At 43.5% G+C, this 23,912-nt stretch overlaps 1 protein-coding gene across 5 annotated transcripts in view; it reads left to right on the forward strand.

Annotated features, from left to right (window-relative positions):
* Positions 1 to 9,547, forward strand: part of Pigg (phosphatidylinositol glycan anchor biosynthesis class G) — a 35,880-nt gene extending 26,333 nt beyond the window's left edge. For 3 of the 5 annotated variants that reach the window (XM_041632155.1, XM_041632156.1, XM_041632158.1), the window contains 3 exons: positions 908 to 1,217; positions 2,694 to 2,857; positions 7,505 to 9,547. In XM_041632155.1, the coding sequence (XP_041488089.1) occupies positions 908 to 1,217; positions 2,694 to 2,857; positions 7,505 to 7,721 (691 nt within the window). In that variant the 3' untranslated portion in view covers positions 7,722 to 9,547. The remainder of the gene's footprint in view (positions 1 to 907; positions 1,218 to 2,693; positions 2,858 to 7,504) is intronic. The other 2 variants (XR_005972343.1, XM_041632157.1) reach the window with 2 other exon arrangements.
* The last annotated feature ends 14,365 nt before the right edge of the window (positions 9,548 to 23,912 follow it).

Genomic DNA, 23,912 nt, shown 5'->3' on the forward strand with positions numbered 1-23,912 from the left:
ACAGACTGTCTGTCTCTGTCTTTACCTCCTGACTGCTGGAATTAAAAGTATTCCACCATTAATCTTAAAGTATATAAATACACCATTTATAAAATATTTTGAAAATACCATGTATTAGGAATATATATTAAAGAAGATGAAATTATTAGACATAGTCTTATAACTTGTATCCTTTATATACTTAAATTAAGTGTTAAGATACTTAGTTCATAACAGTGTTTAATATTACTGCTACTACTTAATATTACTAAGCATTACTGTGTGCCAAATCCTTCATGTCTATTTTTTTTACACATATATAATTCCTAGGATAACCTTGTGATGTGTAGGAACCACTTTCTGTTTCACACACAATGAAGTTGTCAGAGCATTAATTGTTCAAACAGCAGAACTTGTGAGCCGCAGAGACCACTGCATACTGGCATTGCCCATCTTATACACGTCAACCTGCAAGTTCTTTTTAAATCCATTTATTTGCAATAGAACATGCTGAATTGCAGTTAGCATTTTGACTTAGGCAATTTCCTATACTCAGGTCTTGGACTGTCACAATGGTTTTTCATTTAACTGTGCAAAGTGGATTAGTGATTTTCTTGGCATGTTACAAGGGCATAGCTCTGGTTTTGCAGTTGGGTGATCCTTGGACCATATAAGCAAGTTTTCCCCCAAACTTCATCAGGACAGTACATTCCAGCATATGCCTGTTGGCCTAACTGGCTGTTCCTTAAAGGCACACGGGTAGAAGTAGACATGCCTTTTGTTTGTTTAAAGTAGTCACAGCTTGTCTAGCTGTACTGGCACATTCAGGCATTCTCTAATTAGATACATCTTTTAAATGGAAAAATATGTACTTGAATTTTTTTAGATAGTACAAATGAATCTAACATGTTTTGCTTTTTTTTTTTAGGGGCATTATTGAAGCTCGTTTTGTTTATGTATTTGTCCTTGGCATTCTGTTCACGGGTACCAAAGGTTTACTGAAAGCACAAGTCATTGCAACAGATTTCAAAACCAGGACTATAGGTTTGTGGGAGATACATAGTGGACTAGTTCTTCTGGCAGCTTTGCTCTTGAGACCACATAATCTTCCAGTGTTAGCGTTTAGCCTCTTGATTCAGACTATAATGACTGAGTTCATCTGGAAACACCTGAGACATGATGCAGCCAAGATCACTGTAATGCATTATTGGTTTGGTCAAGCATTCTTCTATTTTCAGGTAGGTTTTTGTTACTATCGTGGATAGAGGGCTAGTAACTTTTTATGTCACATATCTTTAGTTTTTCTTTCTGAAAATGTAAGATGGAAAGTTGTATCTGTTCAGTGAAAGAACTGAAAATGTGGATTTTATTAGATAGAGTACAGTTTGTCATTTAAAAAAGGACATGCTTGACCAGGTGTACTGGTGCATGCCTTTAATTCTAGCATTGGGGAGGCAGAGGCAGGGAGATCTGTGAGTTGGAGGCCAGCTAGAAGTACAGAGTGAGACCTGTCTCAAAAAAAAAAAAAAACCGAAAAAGACATGCCCTATGTAGATTCATCTAGATATCTATAAGACAATGGGTTGTTGCTTTGCAGGAAGGATTAGGTAGGAATTTATTTATTACAAATGGTAAAGGAAATACATTAAGTCTTTTGTGTGTTCTGTTTGGGGAATGTGCAAAGGTTCTTCCTGTACCTCTGTCCCTGGTCTCAAGGCTGTCCACGCTGGGAGCCACTGAGTGTCTCCACAGTTGGTCCTCTAAGGGCTCGAGGATCACAGGACTTCTTCCTTGTATTTAAAAATCCATCATCAGAAACCCAAGCCTGTTTTGTTGTGTAGAAAGGTATTTGGGCAGATAGTGGGCCTTAGAAGGCAACCCCAGGGAGGTGTTTATCACCTTAGATTCCTTCACAGCTCTGCTTTACCTCCTCTGTGTACACTGACTACTTCTCTTTATCTGTCTTGTCCTGATAGGTCTATCTCCTCCCTGTGTTCCATTTTCTCTTGGCTTCATATGTCTCCAGCCTTACCCGTGAATCAGGTCTAGGTTGTATGACTTGTCCTTTGTCCTCTTGTCACCAAAGGCCAAGAGTGTTTGGATTCAGTTACAGGAATCTATAATTCCTTAAGTACTATGACCAGCCCAAGACCAGCTCTGGGCTGTTTGCTGTGGTGATCTGGCCCTCCTGACTCTACTCTGGTCTCCCCCACGAACCAGCAGAACTCGCCTCTAATAGACTCAAGACCAGTGAATAGCTTGGACACACAGATATAATTGGTAGGATATAGGGAGTCATCAGCCTGTGCACTCTGTGGAATTTCAGCAGGATTGGGCTATAGCTAACCTTTTGGCTGCTGTAGAAAAGTGGGTATTCAGTGATCAATTACCAGTATGGCAGTATCCAGGATGTGTCCTGTGGGCCTCTGAGGACCACACACACCATCCTTGAGCAGAGGTCCTGAAGGAAAGGTCCATGCACTTGTACTGAGAGCAGTTGATATGTCTGGAGGAAGGTGTGAGATTTCTGTAATCAGTCAAATTGAAGCATGCAAAATTCTTCAAAAGATTCATCTGTATAGGTTATTTTCTACCCCTTCTCGGGTCTGGAGAGCCAGCCCAGTGATGACTGTCTGTGATCAGTGCCCTTGCTCCTCTGGTCATGTATCCATGCTCACATGTGGAAAGAGCAACCTTGTTCTTCTGTGTTCCAGGGTAACTCAAACAACATTGCCACCATTGACATTTCAGCAGGCTTTGTGGGCTTAGACACCTACATGGAAATTCCAGCCACATTCCTCACGGTGTTTGGGACCTACGTGGGGCCTGTGCTTTGGGCCAGCCACCTTGTGCACTTCCTGAGCTCAGAAACAAACAAGTAAGGCACTTACTCTGTCTCTCAGAACAAATGTGATTGCAGATTGTCGGGTTTTAAGAATAATAACATTGTTTTATTTACAAGGCACTTGAGCTCAAAAAGTTAGAGGATCTTTTTTATTGATTTTCTTTTCCTTACATAAGAAATGTAGTTCATGGATCAAAGGCCTCAGTCAGATCTGAAGGACTCTATAGATGGGGGTCTCAGTTTTTCTGTTCAAACCACACAAGAAGAAAAATACTGTAAAGAAACCCATGTAGCAAAGCCAGATACCACTGGCAAAGACAAGAAAAGTGCAGTCTGGAGATCACTGAGGTCAGCAGGAGGAGTTGTCCCATGGCAAGAGACACTCTTGTAACCACAGCCAGGAAATGGGAATGGGACGGAGATTCCACACTCAGCTCTGAGCCACTTCCATTCTGAGGGCAAGGAGACAAAAGACATGGACTTTTGTTCTCCAAAAAACCCTTTTGGTGATCCAGAAGGAATACGCTAGGCATAGTTGCTGGCTGTACAGGTTCTGAGTCAATCACCATCTGCCTGAGCCAGTCTAGGCTCTTGTGCCCTCCAGCAGCGTGGAGGCCCTTCCCAGGATCCAGCTTGCTCAGGTTCGGGCTCATCCAGCGTGCTCCAGCCTGCCCCTGCCTATTTTCTCTACAGTGTCCTCCTATTTCATTTTTGCTTCAGTTGTTGGTTTGTGTGTTGTTCCTCTCTGAAAAAAGGCTCATCAGAGGCCCAGAGTTGTCTAGAGGTTCACAGCCACTGCTAGTAACCATATGTTCTTGGATCCAGGTGTGCATATGTATTCTCAATGTGCCTGAATCATAGAAAACTAGCCTCTTTCTGTGACATGGACCAGCCTCTCACACACTGAATGGGCATGATTCTACCAGCCAGAACCTCTTCTGTTTTACTGTGACTGGAGGTCCTAGTCTTTTCATGCCCCTTATCCCAGGCTTAGAGGTGAAGTTGAGACTTCCATGTTTCCATTCCCTCTTCCTGGTTGTGATTAGAAGAATGGCTCTTGTGGCTGTCAGGGGTGACTCCTCTCGGGATGTCTCCAGGCTCTTGTGGCTGTCAGGGGTGACTCCTCTCGGGGTGTCTCTAGGCTCTTGTGGTGGCTGTCAGGGGTGACTCCTCTCGGGGTGTCTCCAGGCTCTTGTTGCTGTCAGGGGTGACTCCTCTCGGGGTGTCTCCAGGCTCTTGTGCTGACTGTCAGGGGTGACTCCTCTCGGGGTGTCTCCAGGCTCTTGTTGCTGTCAGGGGTGACTCCTCTCGGGGTGTCTCTAGGCTCTTGTGGTGGCTGTCAGGGGTGACTCCTCTCGGGATGTCTCCAGGCTCTTGTGCTGACTGTCAGGGGTGACTCCTCTCGGGGTGTCTCCAGGCTCTTGTGGTGGCTGTCAGGGGTGACTCCTCTCGGGGTGTCTCCAGGCTTCCTTGTGGTGGCTGTCAGGGGTGATTCCTCTCGGGGTGTCTCCAGGCTCTTGTGCTGACTGTCAGGGGTGACTCCTCTCGGGGTGTCTCCAGGCTCTTGTTGCTGTCAGGGGTGACTCCTCTCGGGGTGTCTCTAGGCTCTTGTGGTGGCTGTCAGGGGTGACTCCTCTCGGGATGTCTCCAGGCTCTTGTGCTGACTGTCAGGGGTGACTCCTCTCGGGGTGTCTCCAGGCTCTTGTGGTGGCTGTCAGGGGTGACTCCTCTCGGGGTGTCTCCAGGCTCTTGTGGTGGCTGTCAGGGGTGACTCCTCTCAGGGTGTCTCCAGGCGCTTGTGCTGACTGTCAGGGGTGACTCCTCTCGGGGTGTCTTCAGGCTCTTGTGGTGACTGTCGAGGGTGACTCCTCTCGGGGTGTCTCCAGGCTTCCTTGCTTACTCAGTGGTCTGTAGGCTGTACACCCCTGTTCCTGTCAGTGTTGTCTGTGGTTCTGCTCCTCCTTGGCTTCTTTCATGGGTTTGTCCTCAGTCCATCGTGTCTGCTTACTTCCTAGACTAGCTCTGAGATCTCCAAGTTCATGTCTAGCCCAGGCTCACTTCTCGGCTCTAGAGTCATATCTGACCTCCTATTGGCACCTCCATGGAGGGACCCAGATAGCACCGAACTCAGCAGGTTCAAACTAGAATGACCCACTGGTTCACTGGTGCTGCATTTCCCTCAGGTAGAGGTGCTCAAGCCCTGGTTATTAGCTCAAATGTCACTACAGAAAGCTCTCAAAAGCTGGACAAGAAACTGTGGTGGTCTCAGCCAAAAGAGAAACATCCTCCTATGCAAACCACATTTGGGTTATGAAGAAAAACAAAGCAAACTGATACTCTGCTTTTCAGGGGAGAAAGCTGTAAATTCCCTGTAGATGTTCTATGCCTGCACTTGGATGCAGCCTATAGAAAGTTCGTCTTAAAGTATATAACCCACACACGAGGCTACAGGTCAGAATCTGGTAGTGGTGGTTGCTGTAAACTGCCTGCTTGCAGTAATGCCGAAATCCTGTGCTGATGTTATGGGAGCAATATGCATAATATTCTACATGGACAATTCTAAAAACTGCTCCACACGGCAACGCTGCGTAGACACCCACTGTACCATGTGCTTACATGTCGGGTAAGGAAAACTACATTGGCAGAGCATTGCCTCAGCACGGACACCCTGTTTACACTCCCTGGACAGGGCAGCCAGAGCCCTTTATCCAAGGCTTATGCCGAGTCCTTACTTTTTGGTACACTGTTCGTGAGGCATTTGCAGTCAGTCACTTGGGTTGTGACAAGTAGGAGCTAGCCTGAAGTGTAAAACAGGAAGTGCTGGAGATACCTATATGGAGGGGGTCAAGTTTGGTGTAACCGTTGGGGAACTAAACAGGAGGAAATGTGCCACGACTGAGATGAGAAGCCAGTGAAGCTGAGGTGGTGTTGAAGAGAGGTTAGCTCAAGCCATCCACTGGCAACACTGTTTGAGAAGGCAAGGAGTCCGGTGCTCAGAACCAGGTTTGTGTTTTGGCCGCTGAGTAGCTGTTGGTGCCCAACACCGGATAATGAGCATGGAAACAGGTGTTTAGGAGGCTGTCCTAAAATGGCATCCTGATCAACAGGACAGAACACACCTTACAGAACACACCCAGGTGTACAAATGCACAGACAACCATGTGCACAAACTTGTTGCTCTGCCTCTAAATACACACCCCAGCAGGGCATGACTTGCCACTCATGGACTATGTTCAGGAACATCATTCCCCAGTAGGAACCACTCCTTTTGCTTTCATACCATCAATACAAGCATTACATAACTATATTTTATTCTCATGAATCTGTGATAGCTCCAGATTTGTAAATCCCAAGGTCCCAGCTTCCACATCCCATCCATAGCCTCATTGTGGAAGGCCTTGTGTGCTTCCCAGACTCACCACCAGCTCCAGCTTTGCTGCCTCACCTCACACCCTGTTTGAGCTACAGCTTATCTGCCTGTGGCCTTCCTGACATGTTCACTTCACATCGCTGCCTAGTTTTTCTGTAGCATGGCCCCTACTGGTCACAAGGCAACTTGCAGTGTACACCCGCTCAAGTGATCCCCATAGAATACAAAGAGAGATGAGAACCTCTGACATAAGAGGCAGTGATTTTTAGTAGTACAGTGTGATAACTAACACACCTCCACAGGAAGGGGGGCTCCTGTGGTTTAGAAGTGTTTAAAAGTGTTTCTAAGAGCCCGAGGAAGCCGGGCGGTGGTGGTGCACGCCTTTAATCCCAGCACTCAGGAGGCAGAGGCAGGCAGATCTCTGTGAGTTCCGAGGCCAGCCTAGTCTAGAAGAGCTAGTTCCAGGACAGGAACCAAAAGCTACAGAGAAACACTGTCTTGAAAAAAAAAAAAAAAAGCCTGAGGAGCATATGTTGTCCTTCTCATTAAATTTGCTGTTTTGTTTTTTACAGAAACGCTTGCTTGTTATATTTTATGTATTTATTAGGCTTTTACCTCTTCTTTTTAAAAGAAGGATTCCTGGTCTTCATTTTTATTACATTGACTTATTTGGTGTGTGTGTGTGTGTGTGTGTGTGTGTGTGTGTGTGTGTGTGTGTTTGTGTGTGTGTGTGTACGTCTGTGTATGTGACACACATAGAGATCAGAAGACAACTTGTAAGTCAGTTTTCTTCTTCTACCATTGGGTCCTAGGATTGCACTCAAATTGTCAGACTTAGCAGCAAGTGCCGTTTGCCCCCCGCGTCTCACCAGCCTGGTCTCACTTTCCTTATAGCACCTGGAGCACAGTTGTCATTGTGTCCAGTGACCTGACAGGGTCGCAGAAGAGAACTTACGGGGTGCTCTAGTGCAGAAGCAAGATCGTGCAGTGTTATTTTCTAAGTAGAAACATGAAGTGCCCTGTGACGTGTTCTGACTGTGTTTGTCATGTCAACAGTAGAAACATGAAGTGCCGTGACTCTGACGTGTGTTTGTCATGCCAACAGTAGAAGCATGGAGTACCCTGTGACTCTGACGTGTGTTTGTCATGTCAACAGTAGAAACATGAAGTGCCCTGTGACGTGTTCTGACTGTGTTTGTCATGTCAACAGTAGAAACATGAAGTGCCGTGACTCTGACGTGTGTTTGTCATGTCAACAGTAGAAACATGGAGTGCCCTGTGACTCTGACGTGTGTTTGTCTTGCCAACAGTGGTTCAGCACTGAGCCGGGCTTGCTTCTGCTATGCACTGATTGGCTCTGTTCCAGTTGCCGCGTACATCATCCTGGTGACGTCTCTGCGCTATCACTTGTTCATATGGAGCGTGTTTTCCCCAAAGCTTCTCTATGAAGGGATGCACCTGCTCATCACGGCTGCCCTCTGTGCGGTATTCACTGCCACAAACCAGACTCGCCACACAAGGGCTTAGGCGGAGACAGACTCTTGGAGCCGATGTGCTTTTTAGTCACTGTTTATATCATGGATTTGAATGTTGAATCTGCCTCCATTCAAGATTATTCTGAGGGGGAAAAATATGTGAAGCCAAGATTAGTGGATAACTTAATTTTACTTGGATTGAAATTAAATAGCAGATTAATAAAAGATCACTTTAAATACTTAAGTATCAAATTTTCCCTATTTACAATGACTCTGAGATTTTAATTTCCTTTGGGTGAGTTGTGACTATGTATGTTAACTGATGGAAGCAAAGGTTCTGACTTTATCAGTATGTGTGTTAATCTCAGAGAGCCTATGGGAAGAGGTATGCCTGCTGCAGGGGCCAACATCAAAGATCTCACACTCCTAAGAGCTCTTAAATCAGAGGCCCCCAAAATGTTTGTTTATGTGGATTATATTTATCAATGTTCATAGCATTTGAAATGAAAACTAAAACATTTAAAAATATTATTCATTTAAAAATAATCTGCTGGTGGACAAGGTAGAACATAGTTGCATAATACCAGTACTCAAGGAAAAAATCAAGAATATTATGATTTTCAGACTGCTTGGGCTACACAGCATCCTTTTCTCAACTCCCTCCCCCCCATAAAAGCTGCTGTATATTAATATAACAAAATAACTATATTTTCAAAAAAAATTAATGAGAAAAATAGAATTGTTTTTATGTTTTTGCATTTTTGCAGATGTCTTAAATGACCTACTCAATTGAAGATAGTTGGAATATACATTTGATCTATTGTAATTTATGTTTGAAAAATAGGAAAAGCAGGCTCACTCAAACCTGTGGTTGGAAATGTGTGGAGTATACTACCTCTTCTCTGTCAGCTTAAATATTGTGCTTTGATATCAAAACAAAAATTGGCAAGTGGTATATAGGCTTTTATTGTTGTTATTTGAGACAAGCTCTCTGTAGCCTAAGTTGGTCTCAAATTTTTGACCCTTCCTCAGCCTCCCAAGTGTTAGGATTACTGTGCCTGGTTTCAGATGTTAGCTCTTCCAAGTTAGTAGGACTGAAATGGGGGAAGGGAGGTTGTCTGTGTATGCAGACTGAACTGATGATCTGGTTAGGGACACAAAACTGGCCTTCCAGGCCAGATGCCTCCAGTAAGGAGTGGCGTGAATGCTGTGGTGGTAACCAACACTTTCCCGTTGGGTTTGAATGAATGCTGTGGTGGTAACCTACACTTTCCCGTTGGGTTTGAATGAGTGCTGTGGTGGTAACCAACACTTTCCCGTTGGGTTTGAATGAGTGCTGTGGTGGTAACCAACACTTTCCCGTTGGATTTGAATGAATGCTGTGGTGGTAACCAACACTTTACCGTTGGGTTTGAATGAATGCTGTGGTGGTAACCAACACTTTACCGTTGGGTTTGAATGAATGCTGTGGTGGTAACCAACACTTTACCGTTGGGTTTGAATGAATGCTGTGGTGGTAACCAACACTTTACCGTTGGGTTTGAATGAATGCTGTGGTGGTAACCAACACTTTCCCATTGGGTTTGAAGCCTCTTCTGCATCATGCCAGAGGGGTCGTAAGCTCTAAGACAAAGCGCACTACTGTTTTACACAGTGGACATGCTATCACTCTATCTTTTAAATATTTATGTTTGTATGCAGACATTAGGGTTGCTCACAACCTTGGTCAGAGAAGCTTCAATTTTTGCAGTGGGCAATGATTATTACAGAGACTTATAGCTGCTCAAAATGTGGAGGATAATTGATTATTGAATGTTCAGTCCTAAATGGACCATCTGTAACACACACACACACACACACACACACACACACACACACACCAATCAAGTGACATTGTTGAAGAACAAAGAATGCAATGGCTGAGAATGGGGAGGGGTATGAGACTCTTTCTTCTGGAGATCATGAACCATAGCAGTTGTGGTTTACCTACCCAAGATCTGCACAAGATTGAGCTCCTTGACCTTCTAACGTGGATAGGGTAGGGGCACGTGAGGTACCAAGTGAGAAGCTGTTGTCAGCTAATGGATGCTGGAGGAGTCGTTTTCTTCAGAGAGATAGCTGTTAAGAAGTTGCCCATGATCTGGTAAATCACCACATACATATATAAGCAACACTAATTAAACTATATTATTAGCTGGGGAAAAAAGACATGAATAGAGGATGTGTTGGGAAAGAGTTCCGGAGAAAGTAGGGGGAGTATGAGAAAGGGGGCAGGGGATAAAAATGATCAAAGTACATTATATAGATGTATGAAATTATTAAAGACTAAATGCAGTATCTTAAAAGGGTACATTGGGGTAAGTCTGTGTGTATATACTAAGGTATATATAATATAGCTTGAAAGTATAAAGGGGAAAAGAAAATCCACAGTATATTTGTTTTTATAAAAAATTTATTATAGTTTCACTATTTTCTAGAGGAAACAAATGATAATGATTTTTGTTATTGTTTAGACATTAAAATGTCATAGATACTTCAATAAAGAGGCTGCATAACCCATGACATTAACTTTCGTCTTTTTTTCTTTTGGCAGTGTTAGGGGTCAAACTCTAGACCTTGCCCACACTAAGTTAGCAGCAAGCCCTGAAGCCAGGCCTTTATGGCCAAGATCTCCAAGAACAATGGGATAACTGGGAAATTGGAGAAGGCTTTGTCCAATTTGCCTCGGTCAAGCATAGCTCTTTTGACATGCTCAGTGTCTAAACCCACTTCTTAATTGTTAGGTCCTTCAAGGTCAGCCTTCCTAAAAGATCCATGTATTCAACTAACTTCTTTAAGTTTTCCTATACCCTGGTATTTTAGCAAGGATAGGGCATGGATTTCTCCTTGTGGGCCCAATACAGTCCTCTCTTTCCAATCCAGCCTCCTTCTTTTCCTGACATTTCTGCTTTTTTCATCACTTTACTAACCCAATACTTTTGTAAACAGTAACAGAGTTCATTTTTTGGTAGGAGGAAGAGGTGAAAAAATACAAAGAGTTTTGTTTTTTTCTGATTCTTTCAGTGAAGTTGCCCACCCATTTTCAATCTTGTGAACAGTGATACATAAAATAATTCTTTTTTAAATAAATTTATTTATTATGTATACAATATTCTGTCTGTCTGTATGCCCGCAGGCCAGAAGAGGACACTAGACCTCATTACAGATGGTTGTGAGCCACCGTGTGGTTGCTGGGAATTGAACTCAGGACCTTTAGAAGAGCAGGCAATGCTCTTAACTGCTGAGCCATCTCTCCAGCCCTACATAAAATAATTCTAAAGCTGGTGATGCATGTCTGTAATACCAGCACTTGAGCCTTTGAAGTAGAGATTTTTTTTGCTTTTAAGACATTTTATTGTTTTTAAAATTATATGTAGCTGTGTGTCTGCTTGTGGGTTTGTGCATGAGAGGGCAGGTGCCTGGAGAGGCCAGACGGGGTTGAATCCCTTGGAGCTGGACTTACAGAAGGTTTTGAACCACCTGGTACGGGTGCTGGGAATTGAATTCAGGTCCTCTGAGCCGTCTCTCCAGCCCTGATAAGAAATTTTCTTCTCTTTTTTGAGGCAAGGTTTCTCTATCTGGCCTTGGCTCACCTGGGAGTTGCTATGTAGACTAGGCTGACCTCAAACTCCTAGAAATCCCGGTCAGAAGCTCTTCATCACTATTACAACTGCAGGAAACTAGGTGTTATTAACTATTTGCAATAAGAGATAACGGTGGCATGGGGGGATGCAGAATTAGACCCATTTGTCATGAAATTTGCTATAAAACTAGGCCTTTTTTAAATTCATGAATCCAAATAGATAAAATACAAAATTTAGAGAGAATTCAGTATTTAACCTTTAAACTTTACTTTCATAATAAAGTTTGTTTTTAATTACTTTCTTAGCATAGAAGATAATGGTTTCCACTAGGGCATTTCAATAGAGGGATAGCATTGTGCTCCCCTCATAACTGTCCCTTCCCCTCTCCTGATGGTTCATTTCCTTATCCCAAAATAATCATTCTCCTCTGATGAACTACAATAACTTAAAAGTACAGGCCTTAACAAATGGGGTCCCACAGACCTCTCCCAACGTAACAGGCTGTTGCCATTGCTCTTGGTCATCCCTTAGACTTGACGGTAAGATCACAGTGTGGATGACACCATACTTGCGTCACAGGCACTGGCCTGCAGGCTTCATCTCTGCTGACTGGCGTTCAGCGTGCTGGTAGGTGCTGAGCATTCCGTCAGTCTCCCCAGCTGTGACCCCTGATAGGCTCCCTGGTGCAGCACTGGCATGGGTACTACAGGAATAACCAGCCACTTTCTAAACGGATCTAAGGCGTGCTCCACAAGATGAAACCCTTACCCGATACCCTCAATGAGGCCGAGAACCTGAGGCTAGACCGGTCATGGTCCTTAAGGGAGAACTTACTATTATTCTGCTAAATAGACATAGTGTTAAAACAACTCCTGGTGTCACTGATAGACTCGTAGACGAGTGCGTCTCTTAGTAGTAGAGAAGCTGCTTGTGGTAGACAGCAAACCCACAGCGGGTCAGCAGCAGAGACTACGGCTGCAGGGTGCTCAGCCCTAGGTGGAACCTCTGGATCACACCCTTCTCCCCGGAGGGCAGCAATCTTCATGACATAGGGGGTGGGAGACCTGTGTTTACTCAAGCCAGATGAAATCCAAACTTGGAGAAAGTGGGCCCCAAGTCCCACCAGGAGCTGAGAGTTGAGGGCCTCTTGGTATTTGATAACTGCTAAGAGGTGGAGAGTCAACTTACTTTCATGCCGTCACTCCTGGTAAGCCAACCACACTCCAGAGCAGGACCCACGCCCACACCCAAGAGAACTTGGGTAGCATAAACTCAACAGTTTTTAAAAGAACAGATCAGGGGGAGAGGATTGGTGGGAAGGGAGGTAAGTGTACATCTGGGAGGAGCTAGGGTGAATATAATCAAAGTACATTGATATTTTCAGGGCTGGAGAGATGGCTCAGTGGTTAAGAGCACTGACTGCTCTTCCAGAGGACCTGAGTTCAATACCCCTATGGAAGTTTATAACTCCAGTCCCAGAGGATCTGATGCTCTCTTCTGGCCTTTGTGGACACAGCATGCATGTGCACAGACATGCATGCAAGCAAAACACCTGTATACATAAGAAATAAAAGTAAATTTTCAAAGACTTAAAATATTATTAATTATTTTAGTCTTTTGAGAGAGGGTTTCTCTGTGTAGCCTTCTGGAACTCACTATATAGACCAGGCTGACCTTGGACTCAAAGATCCACCTGCCTCTGCCTCCTGAGTGCTAAGACTCAAGGCATATGCCACCTCTGCCCAGCTTAAAATATATTTTTTAAAAAAATAATCAGGCCTTAGGCAATTTTCTCATGAATGCCATCACTAGAGAATAAATTTTGTCTTTTCATTATTCTGTTATTATAAATACAAAATAACACCCAAATAAAGGAATGGAGGGATGGCAAAGTCAGTAAAGCTCTTGCCCTGCAAACGTGAGGGCCTGAGTTTGATTCTTACAATCCAAGTAAAAACACGGCATAGTGGTGCACATTTGTAATCCCACTAGGGAGGAGCAGATAGGATCTCTGGGGCTTCCTAGCAAGTCAGTGTAGCCTAACTGATGAGCTTCAGGCCAGTGTGAGACCCTGTCTCAAAGGAGGTAGACAGCCTGCTGCGGATGCCATCCAGGATTGATCTCTGACTTCTACTTCCTGAACACGTGTCTGTATGCACCTGGGCCACAGGAACACACGTACACACACACAGGCGCACATGCACACACCACACACACACACACACACACACACACACAGAGAGAGAGAGAGAGAGAGAGAGAGAGAGAGAGAGAGAGAGAGAGAGAAACATTGATAGGATTCCCAGGCTCTAGTGGAGCTCGCTTTGTAGACCATGCCGGCCTCAGATTCAGGGATCGGCTTGCCCCTGTCTCCCCAGTGCTGGGATCAAAGGAATGTGCCACCATGCTCAGCTCAATAACAACATCATGTTCAATTAACAACAATCATCATAAAATTCAGCAAGCTAAAGGCAGAAGAAACTTAATTTGTTTTAAAGTGTCTACTGAGAATCCCAGCGAAACTATTGTGATCACTAACCTCAGAGGCCTTGGGCCTGTACCCCCTTACCTTCTCTGCTCTGGTGTGTGTGTAGATCCTAGCAATAGCAGTGAGATCAGAAACACACTGAGGGTTTGGAAGGCGTAAAACAACTGTCACTACTCATAACTGATAGGGAAATAGATTAGTAAAAGGAAATTTAAATAAGGCTGCTTACAAAATCAGCACATCAGGTCATCAAAATTCTTCAAACCAGCACTAAAGAAATATAAAATGTAAACAGTGACCTTAGTAACTGCAGATGGACCCATGGAGAGATGGGGAATTTGAATTGTTCAATAGGCAGTCTACCCACAGTACTTAAAACTCTTTCAGTTCCAGGCTGTTCAGGCTCTCCAGGCAGAGCACCATGAAGTATAAGACAGTCTCATCTACGTAGAGATGTGCCAGGAGCAATAAGAACATTTGAAAGTAGAATAACATTGGATTCCATTAGCAGAAAGTATGACATGCACATGGAAAATGGTGCTATGAACAGCTTAGAAATCATATTTTGTAATAAAGGTAATAAGGTCACAAATGTCACAATTTTATCTATAGATGAAGATAGATACATGTTGTGGGATATTTTAAGGTATGTTACATTTGTTTATGCTGTGAAACATTTGTTTTAATGATGCAAAGATTGTTACATTATTTTATGTTGCATTTGTTTAACTCTATGAAGCTGTTACTGTGCCTGTCCAAAACACCTGATTGGTCTAATAAAGAGCTGAACGGCCAATAGCAAGGCAGGAGAAAGGATAGGTGGGACTGGTAGGCAGAGGCAATAAATAAAAGGAGAAAATTGGGGAGCAAGAGAGGTCAAGTAGCAAGAAAAGAAAGGGCCAGCCACCCAGCCAGTCATGAAGAGTGAAAGTAAGGGAAGTAGGAAAAAGGAAAAAGCCCAAAGGCAAAAGCTAAATGGGATAATTTATGTTAAGGAGAGGTGGCAAGAAACAAGCCAAGCTAAGGGTGGTCATTATAAATAATAACAAGCCTCCATGTATTTATTTGGGGGCTGGTTCGCAGGCTCCCACAAGAGCCAAAAGAATAAAAATAACCAACAACACATACATAGGTATATAATAGTGAAGGGTAAGATGAGAGGTGTGCTCACATTGTAAACAAAAATAAATTCCTAAGTGGTGAGATGAGAGGTGTGCTCACATTGTAAACAAAAATAAATTCCTAAGTGGTCAGATGAGAGGTGTGCTCACATTGTAAACAAAATAAATTCCTAAGTGTTGAGATGAGAGGTGTGCTCACATTGTAAACAAAAATAAATTCCTAAGTGGATTAAAGCCCTAAAGACAAAAAAAAAAAAAAAAGAACAAAACAACAGCAAAAACTGAGTTTCACAAGAAAGGAAACTTCAAGATCAAGAGGGTTTCTTAGGAACAAAACAGAAAGCAGTTTTTAAAGAAAAGATTAACAGTTGTGATTCATTTTTTGCCAAATAAAGACAGCTGAAACTGAGACAAAATATCTGCAGACCCTAGGCTGATGCTGGGTGTCCCAATGCAGACATGTCGGAGGAGTGGGTTGTTAAGAGGGGATGCAGTCATGAGACCTAATCCTATCCCTTAGCCTTCATTTCAGGAATGAGTTGTTGGGATCGATGGTCACAGCATGGATTAGTTCTTTCAGATGGGCTAGTTATTGCACGGGTGAGTTAATTGTAAGGTGTGGTTTTTACTTACTATAGAATGTGAGTTAATTACGACGGGGCATGGGATATTACAGAATTAGTTATGGGATAAGTGGTTGTTGTGGGGTAGGTTAGTTCTTGCAGGAATGAGTTTCTGATAACAGCAAACTGCCCTCTTGTTGGATTCCCTCTCTTCCTTCTGTCATGGAATGAAACAGCATGAAGGCCTCTCCAGTACCTTGATTTTCCAGGCTCAAGAAGCATGGATTAATTGATCTACAAAGTGCCCCACCCCAAGTATTCCGTTATAGTTACAGGAAATAGACTGACAAGTGGCATCCAGAATGTGCAGTGAACCTGTGGTGGTTTGGATGATAAATGCCCCATGGACTCACATATTTAAATACTTGGAAGAGTATGGAACCTTTAGAAGGTGGAGCCTTTCTGGAGGAAACATATCACGGAAGGCCGGCTTTGAGGGTCTCCCCCTCCCTCCCCGCCTTCCCATCCCCCTCCTCTTCTCCCTCTCTCCTTCCTGTGTTCATATCCTATGTGATCAGCTATTTATCTCACCATCACACCATGCTTCTTTGCCAATGTGGACTTTAGCCCCCTGGTACTGTAAGTCAAAAATAAACTCTTCCTTAAGCTGTTTTGGGTTGTGGGGTTTTTTTTTTTGTTTTGTTTTGTTTTGTTTTTGTTTTGTTTTTTTTTTTTTTGTTGCAGCAACAAAAAAGATGTAACTAATACAGCAAACCCTGAGTTCCTTATGGTTATTTTGAATGCCTTTTGAGCAATTTAATAAATTTCTATGTATTGGGAGTTAGTCACCCAAGAATTAATGCATTGCTTTCATATGTCAGCCAATATTTTATTAAGAATTTTTGCACTGGGGCTCAGTGGCAAGAGCTCTTGCCAAAAAGCAAGAGGACCAGAGTTCAGTTTCCAGAACCCATGTAAATGCCAGGTGGGCATGGCAGTCTGCAGGTAATTCCATCCTTGTAAGGAGACAGGAACTCTCTGAAGCAAACTGTCTAGTAAGACCCTACCTCAAAGAACAGGGTAGAAGAGTGAGTGAAGAAAAGTCCCAACATCAGCTTCAGGTTTCCACATGTATGTGCAAACGTGTACCCACACAAGAAAACGTGCATGTATATACACACATGTGACTCACATACACATGTAAAAAGAGTTTTGTGTTCATGTTTATAACTTATACAGGTGTGCAATCTTTCTTTCTTGTGATGTCTTTATCATTCTCTGTTCTCCAGGTAGTACTAGCCTCAAAGAGCATGTTAGGTAGTGTTCCCCATTCTGGGATGCAGAAGAAAATCAAGCTTGGTTTCTCTCACAATACACAATGCTTCTGTGAACTCCAAATGTATGGAGAATTTTGCACACCCCAGAAAGCAATCACAGAGTGTGTAACCTCAGCAGAGTGTGCTCTGATTCAGCTCAACTCTGACACTGTCTACTTGGAGACCATCAGATCCCACGGGTCGAGGGCTCAGTCCCAAATATAATCCCACTTCCGGTACAAATGCCAAGCCCTAGTCTATTTTACCAGGGTTTCCAACAGACCAGCTGTAGACTAGCTGTATTAGTCTTTTTTTTTCCTGCTATAATCAAATACCAGGACTCAAGAGATGACTCAGTAATTAAGAGCACTTAACAGCTATTGTAAAGAACTTAGGTTCAATTCTCAACATCCATATTAGTTGGCTCACAACAACTCTATTCCAGGAAATCTGACACTCTCTTCTGGGGGCATGCAAGTAGTATATGCAGGCACACACATATACACATACAATTTAAAAGACCTTTAAATTGTAGGCACTTTACAAAGAAAAATCATGGGAGTTCAAGGGCATGGTGCCAGCTTCTGCTCCTCTTTCATGAGGTCCTCCTAGCAGATGGCCTCACAATACAGGAGTGCAAGAATGACATAATGAGACAGGAGGCAGCAGAGAGGAACCACGTTTGCTCTTTAACGATAGCTCACTCTGTGGGAACTAATTCACTCTGCAAGACCAGCATTAATCCTTTCAAAGGGCAACATCTCAATAGCCTCTTTATCCTGCAATAAACCTGCCTCTTAAAAGTTTCACCACCACTTAGTGCTGCTATTTTGGGGACAAGGCCTCTAACACATGAACCTTCAGAGGATGCATTCAAGCTCCACCCAAACCACAGCAGCAAGTAAATGAGCTTTTCCTACACCACTGACTATAATAGTAAAGGAGAAATATGAACACTTCAGTAGAGGAACAATAAATGGACTGTTGCTTACCTATACAATGAAATAAAATGTCAGGAAAAGTGAGCCAGATTTAATGTATCATCACAAAGTAATGTGTTGCACACAAACATGTACACATACACACAAAAACATATTCACAAACACTTCAAGAAGATGATGGGCGTTGAAGAGGCTCCTCATGGAGTTTGTAGCCATTTGGGCAAGAAACTGCTCTTGCCTGAACTGCTTGACTGGACTTGGAGGACCCACAGAAAAATGACTGCTGAACTTGCCTAAAGGTGAGACCATCCTTCAGGGTTCCTGCTTCATGAAAGAGTCTGCCAGACATTCTGCAGGACACAGAAAAAGCAACCGATGAACTTTGCCAATACAATGCATAAGAGATCTTCAAATTTCCTGCCGGATACTATGGACCCATAGGCTGAAGATTACAGCCCCAATGCTACAAAAGAAATACAACTGACTGTCCAGGCAGTAAGATGTCTCTGTCATTTCTAGAGTTTTGAAAATGGCTTACTATGCACTTCCTGTTTATTTAGGTAATACTATATCCCTCTGGAGTCTTTTTATGGAGTTGAAGAATGGATAGTTTTAGTTTTCCTTAGTTATGATAAAAGATAAAGTAGATATAAATTTATTCTTACTTGATACCTGTTTTGTTATATGTAATTTTACTATGTTAAAGTTAAAACCTTCCTTTTTATTTAAACAGAGAAGGGAAAATGGTGTGGAAAGTACTTCTGTATATGTGTTGCTTTTATTGGTTAATAAAGAAGCTGCTTTTGGCCAATGGCTTAACAGAATATAGCCAGTCTGGAAGATATATATATATATAGAGAGAGAGAGTTGTTGTAATAGGAGCAGCAGGGCTGGGCTGTGTCCCGCCACCTGGCTAGCTTTATCCGAAATAATTACACGGAAAATTTATTCTTTTAAACACTGCCTGGCCCATTAGTTCCAGCCTCTTATTGGCTAGCTCTTACATATTGACCTAACCCATTTCTAATAATCTATGTAGCCCATGAGGTGGTTTACCAGGGAAGATCTTAACCTGCAGCTGTGTCGGGAGTGAGAATCATGGCTACTGCCCAATTCCGCTTCTTTCTCCCAGCATTCTGTTCTGTTTACTCCGCCTACTAATTTTATGTCCTATTAAAGGGCCAAGGCAGTTTCTTTATTTAACCAATAAAACAACAGATAGAAAGACGACCCTCCTCCATCAGAGAGTAGGCGGAGTTAGTGAGAAGCCATGTAGCCACCTGCAGGACACAGATGCAACCTTGCTGGTAAACCACAGCCATGTGGTGATACACAGATTAATAGAAATGGGTTAATTTAAGATATAAGAGCTTGCTAGAAATACACTTAAGCTATTGACCAAACAGTATTGCAATTAATACAGATTTCTGTGTAATTATTTCGGGAGTCTGGGCAGCTGGAAAACAAGGAATCTTGCTCAACAAATGACACCATCAGGGACAACTACATCCACATAAAACCTGAGTGAGCTTGGGAAATAATTCTGGAAACAAAAGAACCGAGTTAAGCACGGCTTATTGGTAGCAGCATTTTCTCAGGTGGGCTCTGTTTGCTAGAGGGAAGCATGGCTCATTTAAGAGAGGCTTCCTGACTCAACTTTAGCTGTAAAAACCTTGCAGCTCTTTTAAGAGGCCTCGCCACCAAACACTTAAATGCTGTTTATGAATAGCAGACATCATGCTTCCTGGTGGTGGCAGGGAACTTGAAACTCCATAGAGTTGGGCTCCCACCAGTACCTCTGCTTTGAGGCTAGACTCTCAGAAAGCTAAGGAACAGGGTGGATCCAGCTGTCAAAGCCATGGCTTTAATCCTAGCCATATTGTTATCTTTATTTAGAGTGCTGGTTACAAATTGTTATGGATAATGGTCTGGGAAAAAAAAAACTAAACAAAGGAGATTAAATTCAGAGTTTTTGTTTTGGAAAAAAAAAAGGGAGGGAAGTGCTGTGGGACAATGGTCTTGTACCCTGTAAGATTTGTCACTTGTATTGGTTTGATAAAATGCTGATTGGACAGTAGCCAGGCAGGAATTAGAGGCAGGGCAACCAGAATAGGAGAATTCTAGGAAGAGGAAAGGCTCAGTCTGCAATAGTCACCCATACACAGAGGAAGCAAGATGAGAATGCCTCACTGATAAAAGGTATCCAAGGAATGTGGCTAACACAGACAAAAATTATGGGTTAATTTAAGATGTAAGAGTTAGTTAATAAGAAAGCCTGATCTCATAGGCCAACCAGTAAATAATTAATGTAGATCTCTGTGTGTTTCTTTGGGACTGAACAGCTGTGGGACCGAGTGGGAGAGAAAACTCTGTCAATAAAATGTAGTATGCTTATGTAAAAATTTTAAGTGTACAAAAGACGACAATATATTGTGTAAGGCGACACATACATATGCACTACCTAAAAACATTAGCTTAGGGGTTGTTTCAGTCACTGTTCTATTGCTGTGAAGCAACACTATGACCAAGGCAACCCTTATGAATGAAGCATTTAATTGGGGGCTTACTTACAGTTTTAGAGGCTCAGTCCATTATTATTACAGCAGAAAGCATGGCAGCAGGCATGGTGGGCATGGTGCTGGAGTGTAGCTAAGAGTTGCATCCTGATCTGCAGGCAAAGCAAGAACCTGGACGTGGCATAGGCTTTTGTAACCTCAAAGCCCACTCCTAGTGATACACTTCCTCCTGCAAGGCCACACCTCTTATTCCTATCAAAGAGTTCCACTCCCTGGTAACTAATCATTTAAATCTATGAGCCTACAGGAGCCGTTCTCATTCAAACCACCACAATGGTAGATTTACGTGTTTGAATACTTGGTCACCAGTTGGTGGAACTGCTTGGGAAGGATTAAGAGGTGTGGCCTTGTTGGAGGAGGTGTGTCACTGGAGGTCTGCTTTGAGGTTTCAAAAGCCTTCACCATTCCCTGCTAGCCCTCTTTGCTTCGTTCTTGTAGATGAGACGTGAGCTGTCAGCTACTGCTCCCGTGCCATGCACGCCTGCTCCCATGATGGTTATGGGCTTACACTCTGAAGCTGTAAGCCCCCAGGAACATTCTTCTTCAAGTTGCCTTAGTGTTGTTGTATCTTCACAGCAATAGAAAGGTAACTAAGACAGAGATGACCCACCAGCTTCAGATAATTGACATCGTGGAGGATCAGAGGGAAATATTAGGGGAAAGCTCTGGATATTCCTGTAATTTTATATAAGAATAAAATTAACAAATAATAACCAATAGAATAAAGAAAAGTGGACTGATTGGGGGAAGAAATTTAAAACTAAATTTAATTTTTCTTCTCCATTTTTTTAGTTTAAAAATCTCATGCCATAATTTTTATGGCAATGTAAATAGGTCTCAAACTGTAGATACATATGTGGTATTATATGCTCCAGTTCATCCTAATTCTCAATATAAGAAGCATGTAGAAAGAGATTGTTCTAAGCTAAGAGCTGAATAGCTGACACTGCTATACAGGCCCTGAGAGGTTGAAATGTGGTTTGTCTAGGCTGAGGTGTGTTTAAGATGCAGAACACAGCCAGGTTCTTTGAAATCTCTATCCCACATTTCTCCCAAAGAGTGGAACACAGACTTGGATTAGGGAATGGCAATTGCAGAGATAGATAGTATCCAGCAGGCACCCAAGACACACAGACTTGGATTGGGGTGTGGCAACTGCAGAGATAGATAGTATCCAGCAGGCACCCAAGACACACAGACTTGGATTAAGGTGCGGCAATTGCAGAGACAGCAACCAACAGGCACCCAAGACACGTAGCAGTGCTAGAGCTGGCTGACAATTGCTAGTGAAGAGAGAATGAGCTCAATCAGAAGTGTACTACAGGGGTGGCAGGCTCCCTGAAAGGGGTTTGAGGGCTAGGTGAGCTCCTCATTGGAAGAGAGGAGGTATGTAATTTGAGAGAAGGGCACATTTAGAACCTCGCGAGATCTTGAACAAGCCATGAGCAGACAACTGAGCATCTGTATTCAAGAACAGTCAAGGCTATCCCACTGTTGACCTGCAATCTGGGCTGCGAAACTCCCACGCATGCCCGTACGGAGACAAGCTTGAGTTCTACCTTGTCCCAAGCCCCAGGAAGACCACTGGCTCCCCACGCCTTCTGAAAGGAGCAGGCAGCTCCGATCTGAATTTAGAAGTCTTCTAAGGCTCCTCTTCCCACCTCAAAGTGACTGTGTTCGAGATAAAGAGCTGTTCACACGCCCCCATGTATGCACTCACAATCAATTATCCCTGATTACCTGATGCAAGGCATCAGTTAGATCCTCAGCTTGATCGGAGAGTAACAAAGGCCCTGACCATTTGGGCCTAGACGTGCTTTGGCCTCCAGAGAACCCTGAGGTGGTTCCAGGAGGGAACACTGAGTTTGCGACATCCTGCAGCAGTTTGAGTAGGAGGCTGCACAGTAGCAGCTGAGCTTCAGTGTGGGAGAGGCAAAGTCACGCATTTAAGGAAAAAATAACCTGAATTACACTTTAAAAAGCAGGAGGGGCTGTCATGGGTGGGCCCCCGCAGACCCTCCTCCAGGGCAGTTCCTGTTCCCTTGGAGGGGCGGGGTGGAGTGCAGTAGGGGAAATTGAGGATGTGGGAATTCAGAGACCTCTGTTGGGAAGGGTCGTTGAGTAAGCAAGGAGAGATAACCTCCCAAGGTCCTAAATGGAACAGTCCGGGAGGTGAGGTTCTGAAGGTCCTGGCAGAGCAAGTAGAGAGACATAAGAAATGTATATGTTCACCTCTTCCATAGATTCTCTAGGGCCCCAGGCCACTGAGAACAAGTCTCTCATCCAGACTGGGAGCCCTTTGAAGGTCATGTAGGACAGTCCTTCCAGAAAGAGGGGTGATACACGCCAGCCTGAGCTGTAAAAGTACTCGGATATTTGTGGCTGTCTTAAAAAAAAAAAAACACTTGCAAATAAGACAAATGTAAGAGATTTTCAGAAATCCTTTTCCCTCTGCAGTTACTTTCACTGTTTTCTGTTTTCCTTCATCTGACATGTCTTCTCAGATATGTGAGCACGCATGGCCTACTGTGTGTGTGCTTGGCCTCACTGCCCAAGGCTGGGACTCTTTCCTTCCTGTCTGTGCCTGACTGAGATGGCAGAAACTGGCTGGTTCTCCTATTGGAGGGAAAGAATTTTTCCATGGGGACCCTTGGCCCAGAGCCACAGGGATGAAAGCAGACATCTATTTCCTGTGCTGACTTTGGTCATCTCTGCACTCCCATGCCAACACTGAATCTGCACACAGTAAGTACCCCCATGGGTGCCCCCCATTAACGAATACAAGTGGATGCTGCCAGCAACAAAAGTCCCCAAGTCCACTAAACACTTGAGAGTATCACAAAATCCATTCCTTCTCAGTGTTTGTCCACTGGCCCCACCCATTCCTCCCGCCAACACCCACGTCCTGCTGTTCATCCTACTGTTGAGGAATATTTGTCTAACTATGCAAAGATGCATTGTATCTGTTTAACTATTAACTATGTAAAGATTTGTTGCTGTTTTACCTTGCCTGCTTAAGGCACCTGACTGGTCTAATAAAAAGCTGAATGGCCAATAGCAAGGGAGACGATATAGGTTTTACTTCTGGGTAGGGAGAGTAAGTAGAAGGAGCAGTTTAGGCTTGGAGGAGAAGGAAAAGACACACCAGGGAGACACCAGGGGCCCAGCCAGACAGACACAGAGTAAATAGGAAAGTGAGGCATACAGAATGAAAGAAAGGTTAAAAAAAAGCCCTGAGGCAAAATGTAGATGAATAGAAACAGGTTAAATTAAGTTAACAGAGCTAGCAAGACAAACATAAGCTAAGGTTAAACATTCCTAATTAATAGTAAGTCTCAGTGTCCTTATTTGGGAGCCTGGGGATGGGGAAGAGCTGATGAGGTTTTCAATGGGGAATTCAGTGACTTAATTCATGTGAGGATCTACAATGAGGTTCCAGGCAAACGAAAGACCTGTAGAGTGTTTGTGGGAAGCCTGTGTGGAGGACAGACCTGTTTTCAGATATGGCTGAGCCCTGATGACATTTCATGAGGGCCATTTTTATCTTTCTCTAAGAGGGGCCTATGTTAGGGAAGAGAGGAGACTACCTAGGTGAGCGTAAGGATGTAGAGAGGA

This window comes from Microtus oregoni, unplaced genomic scaffold, assembly GCF_018167655.1.
Source record: "Microtus oregoni isolate MIOR12 unplaced genomic scaffold, Mior012 000040F_ref0000088, whole genome shotgun sequence".
NCBI classification, from domain to species: domain Eukaryota; kingdom Metazoa; phylum Chordata; class Mammalia; order Rodentia; family Cricetidae; genus Microtus; species Microtus oregoni.